The sequence below is a fragment of the Caenorhabditis briggsae genome (genome assembly GCF_000004555.2).
Source record: "Caenorhabditis briggsae complete genome, chrV, whole genome shotgun sequence".
Classification (NCBI taxonomy): Eukaryota; Metazoa; Nematoda; class Chromadorea; order Rhabditida; family Rhabditidae; genus Caenorhabditis; species Caenorhabditis briggsae.
In genome coordinates this window covers 821,285-831,314 of record NC_013488.2, presented here as the reverse complement: position 1 = coordinate 831,314, position 10,030 = coordinate 821,285, and the positions used below count along the sequence as shown (strand labels likewise).

Below are 10,030 nucleotides of genomic sequence, written 5' to 3'. Positions count from 1 at the left end.
ATAAAAAAGTTGTCAACTGATAAACTGTTTATCATAATATTTATTTTAACATTTTATTTGTTGACACATTTTTGATATCCTATAGGAGCCGAGATAAATGAGCTCAAACTTGATAATGCAAGGGCCCTTCTATTACAGATTTTACGTGAATTTGCGAAATTCTGAAAAATCGATTTTCTAAAAATTAACCTAAATTGTGCAATTCTCCTTTTTCTAAGTAAATTATATTTTTGAAAATATAATTTACTCTTAAACTTTCCACCTCCGTTTCCTATATTTGCCTTTTTTTTCCCAAAAAATTCGCTTTATCATCTTCCATCTGTAGCCCAAACTAATCCCTGCTTGTGATCGTGACAAAAACCATAATCTTATCAACGTTTATCAACAAAATTTTCTTCAAAAACCGAAGCGAATTAAGAAAAAGTTGCTGACACATGCGCCCGAAAAAAGTGTACTTGGCAAAGAAGAAAAATCAACAAAACGCGTTAATCTCTCTTTTCTAGCTCACTACTTAGCGATTTTTGTAGCTCGTTTCCTTTTTCGATATATATTTTTTGAATGATACGATTTAATAGTCTGAAAAGCTTAACTTTTATCAGTTTGAATGGATCAAACTCTTAAAAATCATTGTAGCTTTAGACTTTAGTTTCTTGATTCAATTCACTGCAAGAAAACTCTTTTTCTTCTAGAAGTTTGCATCGTCTGCCCACTTCCGTAACAAACAACGTCATTTTGCTTGCCACGTCATCTGAATCCCATATTGCATTAGTGAAAACAGGGACCTCGAGACAGGAGATAGGAACATCTAAAAATAGGAAAAAGTGGGCGCTGGAGGAGTTTAGAATTGTCTTGTGTTCGTATTTCTTTTCGAAACTTGGAGTGTAGTAAAATGAGTCTAGGTTCTCAAATATACTACAAATGGGTTCATATTTCGATCTTCTGTCGTCGAAATTTTTTAGAAGTTAATGTATCATCAAATTTTGAAAAAAAAGCTCAAAACCGCAATAATCGGCTCATTTTTAAACCGCACGGCTTATATGGTAACATATGATGTCTACATGAGAAATTGGAAAAAAGCAGAGCACTTTATGTTCGTGGGAGGGCCCAGAAGTGTGATTTTGATGTGTGAAATTAGATATTTCAGTTTGTAGCTATCAAATTTTTCTATTTAGGAAAAATGAATGTTAACGTAGTTTGAATTTTGAAAATAAGATCTTGCAGAAATTTCAGACACAAAAATGCATCACTTTTTGATTTTGTCAGTGGAATATACCGTAAAACCTCTAATAGAACGACACCCGGATCGTCCACTTTGAGCCTATATATCTCACTTCTTTTGAAAGATATCAAAAAGTGGTTAACTAGTAAAATGTTTATCAGGATATCAGCAACATTTTACTAGTTAGCCACTTTTTGATATCTTTCACAGAAAATGAGATATATAGGCTCAAAGTGGACGATCCGGGTGTCGTTCTATTAGAGGTTTTACGGTAATCAAATTGGAAGTCCTGAATATGTAGCTTAGAAATGTTCGATTTGTCTGAAAATTTATGAGTATTTTAAGCGAGGTTAAAGCTTTAATTTTGTAATTGAAACCTTTTTTTTTGACAAGTCCAACTAAGTGGGATAGGCAGTTTTTAAGTGGCACAACTTTCATTTCAGTACTAATTTTTGGCACTTTTTTGATTACAAAAGCATACCGTAATCCTTCTAACGACAGCCTACTCAAACCGTCAACTTTCAGCTCAATTAACTCGATTTCTGTAAAAGATATCAAAAAGGTGTCAATTGAAAAAGTATTGGTGATATTATGATAAAAATTTATTAGTTGACAAAATTTTGATATCTCTTATAGCAATCGAGATAATTGAGCTCGAAGTTGACGGTTTGGAAGAGTTTCTATTAGAGTAAATACGGTATCTTATCAGAATCGAATTCTGCAAATATGTATGGTTAGTAAAATCTGAGCTTTTCAGAGCAATTGAAAAGTTTTGGCACACTATTTTCATTCCTCCTATCACTGCTGTACATTGTCATGACCTAAAACTTTACAACAACCTAGAATGGACCCCCGCAATGTCAAGTTTGAGCTCAATCATCTCAATTCCTCTGCAAGATATCAAGAATGCGAACAATTCATCTGTTAGCTACTTTTAAGTATTTTTCACAGGAACCGAGATAGATTTTTTCCAAGTTAAAAATTAGAGGAACCTTTTAATAGAGGTTGTACGGTACCGAGATTTACCAATCTATTTAACACTTTTTGCAAAAAATCTTTTTCCCGTGAACTTCTGTTTTTTTTAGTTTTTCAGCTATTTTCCAAGTATTCCACATGGAACAAAACCAACTCATATCTCTCTCCATAAACCAATTCAATCTGAAATTTTTAATTGTATTTTTTCACTCTTTTTAATTTCCTCTTCTTTGCTCTTTTTGACCCTTCTATCCCATATCCTTCTCTAAAATCCCAAAGATCAAGTGCACCAAAAAACGCGCTCATTGCTTGTTTCACTGCTCTCTCTATCTCTCCCCGTCCGTTCGTTTACACATCATACCTTCCTCCCCATCATCATTTCTCCCCAAATTTCTATTAAATTTCGATCACAAAGCAAACGAATATGTGCTTTGTTTGTATTTTGTATGTATCCCTATACCCGTAATAATGAATGAAAATTGATTGAGCTCAAAAACTGTGCTCAAAATTTCGTGCTCTTGGTGGTACAACCAACGTTTTGTCATCATCTCTAGATTTTTGTCATCATTCCCACTTTCGAAAGATTTCGTAAATCGTTGTTTTTTTTTTCACTGACTTTCCGTTTCATTTAGTGAAAACGCGCCAGATTGTAGTGCTCCAAGTGCTCCACCACCACTTCCCTCTTATCAATTCTTGACGAAATTTTCGAATAGTTAATTTTTTATCGCCAGTAGGCGACACTCCATTATACGCGTTTTTTGTCCATGCTCCTAACTGATGTTAGAACTTCTGGAACTAGCTAGACAGGTGACACACAACTTGTTGATGTTTCTATGAGATCTGCTTTTCTTATTGATTTGATTTCTGAAGGTTTTTGGTTGATTGAAGTATGCCTGGAAATTTCATAAGCCAGCTGGAAACTAGTTGCTGTCGTTATACTGTCAAAAAACTTTGAAAATGTCATTGGTCTGTTCATCTTATTAAAATTTATTAAATTTTTTTAAAAATCAAATTTCTAATTTTGTAGTGTTGTAGCTTTTTGTAGTTTTGTAGATTTTGTAGTTTTGTAGCTTTAAAAAAATTGCTTAAAATGGTTCATAATTTCCCAGACAAAGCTTAATAGATTGCAAGGGTAGGGTGGCCAAACTACAAAAAGCTACAAACTTTGTCTGGGAAATTATGAACCTATTCCCCGAAACACTCCAATAGAAGGCCACCCTACCCTTGAAATTTGAGCCAATTTATCTCGGTTTTTTTTAAAGATATCAGAAAGTGGTCAACTGACAAAATCTTCATCATAATATCACAAAGATTCTGCCAATTGACTACTTTTTGATATCTGTTACAGTAACCGAGATATGTGAGCTCAAAAAAAATCGGAAGGTAATTTTCTATTAGAGTGTTTGCGGTAATTTTTCTAGCTACACAGTCCCTATTAATCTAATTTTGAATTTGACAAGAACTTTTCTGTTCCACTTTCGTGTCTTTTTTTCCATACTGATCGTTTTTTAAGCTCCGTTCTACTCAAGTATCTTTTTCTTCCTATTGCTCCGACGTGATTTTTCTCAAAAAGATTTTCGCAGGATCAGATGATCGAGAAGTTTGCGGAGGATGAGTTTGGAACGGGGAAACAGAGTCATCGTAAGTTTTTTTGGGAAAACAATTGAAAATTCTGATAGTGTCTGAAAAAAGAAAATTACATTGGATTAAGTGGATCCTTGAAAGTTCCCATAATCATTGTTACCGTAAAACCTGTGACAGAAGGACCTCAATACTGTCAAATTTGAGCTAATTTATCTCGGTTCATGTGCTAGATATCAAAGTTGTGTAAACTGACAAAATAGTTCTGATTTTTCAAATCTTTCATAAGAACCAAGAAAAATTGGCCTAAACTTGAAAGTTAGATGGTCCTACTTCATCTTTTCAGCATTCCTCCATCTTCGATCCCGACGCCTACATGTAGTTCTTATGCTTATGTACGCCTACTTCTGTATGGCTCAAATATCCGGGCCAATTGGATTCACACTATCATGCATGTGCAACTCCACAGCAATCGCTTTGCTGAACCAAAAGTGAGTGATAAGTGTATGAATCTAGAACTTTAAAAAACATTTTTTAGCAAAACATTGGAAAACTCAACGACGACACCGGCAATTCCATTGGAGCTCCTTTCTTCAACGACTCCAAAGTTGATTAGCGATTTTGAAGAGCAAAATTGCGCAGAGTTTGATAAAAAACCAGTGGATTATGGAGTGAGTGAAATTAGGAGAATTTTAACAACTAGATAGTTAAATTTCAGGGCGACCTCGTCTGGGATACCGAATGGCAAAGTGCAGTTGTCTCCGCGACGTTCTTTGGTGGATTCCTATTTTCCTACCCTGCTGGATTCCTCGTCGACAGATTCTCAGCTCGACACAATCTCTCAGCTGCCATTTTCATTCTAACAGCTGCTGCAATCCTGATGCCATTCCTGGCTACAACCTTCCAAGCACCAGGAGCAATTGTCAGTCGATTCCTCATGGGAGTCAGTGAGACTCTTCTGATCCCTTCTCTGAATTCAGTCGTCACCAAATGGATCCCAGTCAATGAGAAAAGTCTGGCAGCTGCGATTTTCACTGCTGGAAATCAACTTTCTGGAATATTCGGAAACATTCTCATCGCAGAGTTATGCGCCAGCCCTGTATTCGGATGGAGCTCTATTTTCTACAGTGCTAGCCTTTTTGGAATCTCCTGGTTGATTCTTTGGCATCTGACAGTTAGAAACTCTCCACATAATACTAAATGGATTCACGAAAGAGAGTTGGATTATCTAGCCAATCAGATTCCACCAAAGCACAATTCTGTGTCCAAAAAGTTGGAGGTCCCATGGAAAGGAATGCTTACATCTAGAGTTTTCTGGGCTCTGATGTGCAATAGTGTAGTTGGAAATATGATGATTGCATTGATCTTCATTTATATGCCGGTTTATTTCAAAGATGTGCTCAAGTTGGATGTAAAATCGGTAAGTGTTTTGAATTCAAAATTGCATGACCTAATAAAAAAATAATTTCAGAACGGTTTCTACTCTGCCATCCCTCATCTATCCAACCTTATTGCCAAACTGATTTGGGGATATGTGATGGATATGTTGCGAAAAAAGAAGATCATGTCTCCAACCGCCACTTGCAAACTGTCTCAATTCACTTCGATGATGGGCATTTCCGTTTCTTGCTTTTTGTTGACATTTGTAAATTGTAACCAGCAAACTACGGCTCTTGTGTTGCTATCTTGTAAGTTCAGAAGATAGTTCATAGTTTTAACGTTGGCCTAATATTTGCATATTGAGCTTTCTAGGTCACCGAGATAAAATGGCCTAAAATCGACCTAACATGACCCTGGTGGTTTTTCTAAGGGATTTCAAAGTGGTGGCCTAATTTTTGCAAGTTTAGTTTTTTAGGCCACCACGGTAAAATGACCTAACATGACCTTGGTGTGTTTTCTAGGTCTTTTTGAAGCGGTGTCCTAACTTCTGCGAACTGAGTTTTCTAGGCCACCCCATAAAAATACATATGAGAACAACTCCAGGTCAACAAATGGTGGGGGGCCTAGAAAACCAACTCTGCAAAACTTAGGCCACCACGTTAAATTGGCATAGAAAACACATCAGGTCGATGTTTACATGGCGACCTAGGAAACCCATATTGCAAAATTTAGGTCACCATGCTTAATAACCTACGGTGGCCTACAAAAATCATTTTGAGAAAGTTTGGCCACTATTCGAGAAAAATTTCCAAAAAATGTTTTCCGAACAGACACACTGCTCAAGAGCAAAATAACGTCAAATATTTTCAGGTATTTCCGTGTTCTTCAGTCTCTCCATTTCCGGTTTCTACACAGCGCTTCTTTCAATTGCTCCGTCACATATTGGAACGTTGACTGGTTTTGGAACTGTTATTGGTAAGTTCTTGAATTTTTTTGGATAAAAAATAGGCTCAAATTTCTAGGATTCCTTGGCCGATCCATTTCTCCACTGATGATGTCAATCTTCCAAACTGAAACCAACGGAACAAAAGTTACAAATTGGCCTATTATCCTCTTGGCTTACACCTTTGCCACAGCGTTCGGAGCCATCATTTTTGTGATCTTTGCCTCTGCGGAAGTTCAAGAATGGGACTATTCAAAACGACACAAATCATCTCGACCGAATGCGTTGGTGGCTCCGGAATCCGAGAAAAGTCTTGAGGATTTTTAACTTTTTATCATTTCTTATCCTTTTTCCTCCTTATCCAAATTTCGTATATTTATTCTAACTGCAAATTTTTTTTGAATTGCGTTTGATTGTCAGTTGTGATTTTAGATCCTCATGTCTCACTTCTCTTTTTATTCATGTTTCAGACGCTCGGGTCTTTTTTGAAGCTTTAATATGGTCAGAAAAAATCAAATAACTATTTTTGTGATGTTTGTTTTATAACTGCGTTTTAATAAAAATGATTTTATATATTTTTGTATTATTAAAAAAGAGACAACAAAAAATTTGGGGAACAATTTGGGAAACAAAAACGCGCTGAGCTTATGTAGGTCAGGTTGGCAGCTGGTTCTGTGCCTGCGTAGCTCAACCGGTAGCGGAGCTGTACCCTGCATTGTTCCTCATAATTTCAACCGATTTCCTACCTTATCTAGAAATCAAGATACGACCATTTGAAGTTCCCAAGGTTAGAGACGCAGTGGGTCTCGCCGCCTGCGTCTCGTCGCCTCCTAAACTGAAGCGGTTCTATCTCGGTTTCTAGAAGTGCTACAAAGATGATTCTTAGATATAATTGTAGGAAATTTACACATGAGTAAACTCCTTATGGGGGTTCACTAGACAAAATATCTCGAAAACCTTTTTCTAGTGTCTTGCCTCCAGTTATCTGGGGCGCGATTTCTGACCAAGCCTTTTGGACCCCTGTGCTGTCTCCCAAAATAAAACTTTTCGATCTTATGGAACTTCCTTTTCACCAGTAATGATTTCTAAGAGGAACTACTTTCTGCACGGAAAATTGGAGTTTCCTGATCTCCCGTTCCAGTCCAATGAGCATTAAGAAATCTTTTGATCTTCCGTTACAGACTAGATCTCCGGCTAATATGGAGTACTTCCTCTTATTATCAAAATCGTAGTATGATTTTTCAAAAAACCTAATTGGGTTCGATTCAAAAACTGAACTTTCCGGTCTTTGAATATTTGTGAATTTGGTTGGCTAGCGTGCGAGATGACTGATTTTCTTGATTTTCAATTTTCCTCTTTTTCCATTATTTTCGACCACCGAATCACACTTTTTTCAATATCTTTTTTAATCGATGGTCTGTCTGAATTTTCTTCTTTCTTGGAATATATAAATTCAAAAGTAACTCTCTGCAGATAATCCAATTTGATCTGATTCCTACCCCAAATTTTGCCTAGATTCTGACGTGTGGGTCACTCAATAACAACTTCATCTATAATATTTTCAAACACTTGTACTACAACGATTTGGGCGGAGAAGTGACAAATCTCGTGTATTTTTGTCTAGTATAATTTTGCAGGATTTGAAAACGTTGACCTAATCGTTTCTAATTTGATCTAAACACCTTCGTGAATTCGATAACACCTTCGCAAACTTTATTCTCTTTTTTTTGTTTTTCCTTTCTTGTTAGTTTATTTTCGTGACTAGCTGTACCTATATAATGTCTCAATTCTTTTTTTCAGCGCACTTAAAACCGCATTTCTTTTAATAGAAGCCCACTTAACTTTGAGCTCAATTATCTCGATTCCTGTGAAAGGTATAAAAAATGTGTCAACTGATAAAATATTAGTGATATCATGATGAAGATTTTATCAATTTACAGATTTTTGGTGTCTTTCAAAGAAATCAAGATAGTTGAGCTCAAAAATGACGGTTCGGGTGGGCTTCTATTAGAGGAAATACTAAAACTGCATTTCAGGCTCATCCGATTTCTGGTACAATATTTGTAGTATCTGTTCCTTGTCAATTTATCACTTTACCTAAATATGGTGTGTACAAGTGAGCTGGTTCGTTATCTCCACCTGATCCACTATGTTGGATTCGTCGGTTCACAATTCCTAAATTCAATTCTGGTGTTCCTAATCTTAACAAGATCTGAAAATGTTCTGGGGAATTATAGACATGCAATGCTGGTTTTTACATTGTGCTCTATGCTATATTCATGGGTGGAAATTTTAGTGCAACCGGTGAGTTTTTTTTCGGGTCGGCTCGATTTTGTTCACCACAAAGTCCCCTAGCCTCCTTAAACAGAAAAATCTTGGATTTCAAAATTTCCTACAATTCTGTTCAAAAATCACCTTTCTAGCATTTCTAGGAACCGAGATAGAGTCGTTTTAAGGATAGGAGAGACTAGAGACGCATACGACGAGACACGCTGCGTTTCTAACATTAGGAACTTCAAATGACCGTATCTCGATTTCTAGATGAGCTGGGAAGTCGGTTTTTGGACAGAATTGCACGGTTGGAAATGGATTTTCAGATTAGTTTTTTCCAGGTCGCTCATATCAAGGGATCAATGTTTGTAGTTTTCATGGATAGCAGTATTTTGAGCTTGTCAAATCCACTCGGACAATTTTTGACCTGTAAGTCTAGAACCCTGAATCTTAACTTCCTTCTAAGCATTCAGGTCTGCACTGTGTGCTCTCCGGATTTGTGGCCTCTCTTCTAGCTTGTCAATTCATTTACCGGTATTTAGCATTATGCAGGCAAGGGTTTTTTTTCAGAAAAATGAAATAAATGAAACAATTTCTAGAACACATCTCCTTGCGCACCTTCAAGGACTGAAACTCTGGTTGATTTTTATCCCAGCCGTTTTTGTATTCCTAGTTTGGCACATTGGTTTTTTCCACGGGATGCCGAGAACTTTCGAGAAGCAAATGTATCTCCAGGAAGAGCTGATGTCCTGTTTCCACGTGGATTCTACTGTGACTCCATTTGTCGGACCCATGTATTGGTCTCGCGATCCAAATGGGGAAATGCATTGGAAACCATGGGAAGTCCTAGCTTCATTCAGTTGTTGCACTACGTTGGTAAGCTGAATGACTTCCGAACTTGCAAGTAGAATTGAGGAATTTCCAGATGTGCTGCTTCTTCACTATAATATTTTGTGCATCTCGAATTTACGCGAAAATGAGAAATTCCAAGCATCATTTCAGTTCGAAGACGCTAGATGTCAATAAGCAACTGTTCCGAATGTTATGCATTCAGGTATTGACTTTTATTTACTGTCAAACCTGTAATAGAAACGCACGCACACTCTCAAATTTGAGCTCAATTACCCCAATTTCTATTTGACATATCAAAAATATGTAAACTGATAATATGTTTATCAAGATATCACCAATATTTTATCAGTTGACACATTTTCACATTTTTGATATCTCTCATAGAAACCGAGATAAATTTGCCAAAGTTGCAAGTGAGGGGGTACTTCAATTTTACAGTATTTATAAAAATTTATACGGAATGTAAAAATTTCAGACTGTCATTCCAATGATTACTATGTACACTCCGGTTGCTCTATTTGTAGCCCTACCCCTGTTTGGCAAGGATATACCGTACCTCGGAAATCTGACTAGCAGCAGTTTGGCAGTCTATCCTTTACTGGAACCAATAATAGCAATAACATGTGTCGCAAGTTTCAGAAAAGCTGTGATAGGTAAATTTGAAACTAGGAAAGTTAAAATTACAAAAAATTGTATTCCAGGAACTATGCACTGTCCTACAACATCGAACATTCACATTTTCCCCAGTTCAACATCAAGATATTCTGCACAACATTAATATTTCGTACAAAAATGAAATTTTATAAAAA

General features: G+C 36.5%; 2 protein-coding genes across 2 annotated transcripts; both read left to right on the top strand.

The window, feature by feature from the left end:
• Window positions 1-3,783: 3,783 nt before the first annotated feature.
• CBG11300 lies at window positions 3,784-6,425 on the top strand (the record flags this gene model as incomplete). The annotated part of the gene is made up of 7 exons (XM_002635037.1): window positions 3,784-3,835; window positions 4,122-4,266; window positions 4,314-4,446; window positions 4,494-5,195; window positions 5,247-5,463; window positions 6,026-6,130; window positions 6,178-6,425. 7 exons carry the CDS (start codon window positions 3,784-3,786, stop codon window positions 6,423-6,425), a joined length of 1,602 nt encoding a protein of 533 aa, XP_002635083.1.
• Window positions 6,426-8,683: 2,258 nt separating this feature from the next.
• Cbr-str-135 lies at window positions 8,684-9,999 on the top strand (the record flags this gene model as incomplete). The annotated part of the gene is made up of 6 exons (XM_002635038.2): window positions 8,684-8,798; window positions 8,843-8,927; window positions 8,969-9,245; window positions 9,361-9,423; window positions 9,697-9,874; window positions 9,923-9,999. The coding sequence occupies 6 exons, from the start codon at window positions 8,684-8,686 to the stop codon at window positions 9,997-9,999; spliced, it is 795 nt and encodes a 264-aa protein (XP_002635084.2).
• Window positions 10,000-10,030: the final 31 nt, after the last annotated feature.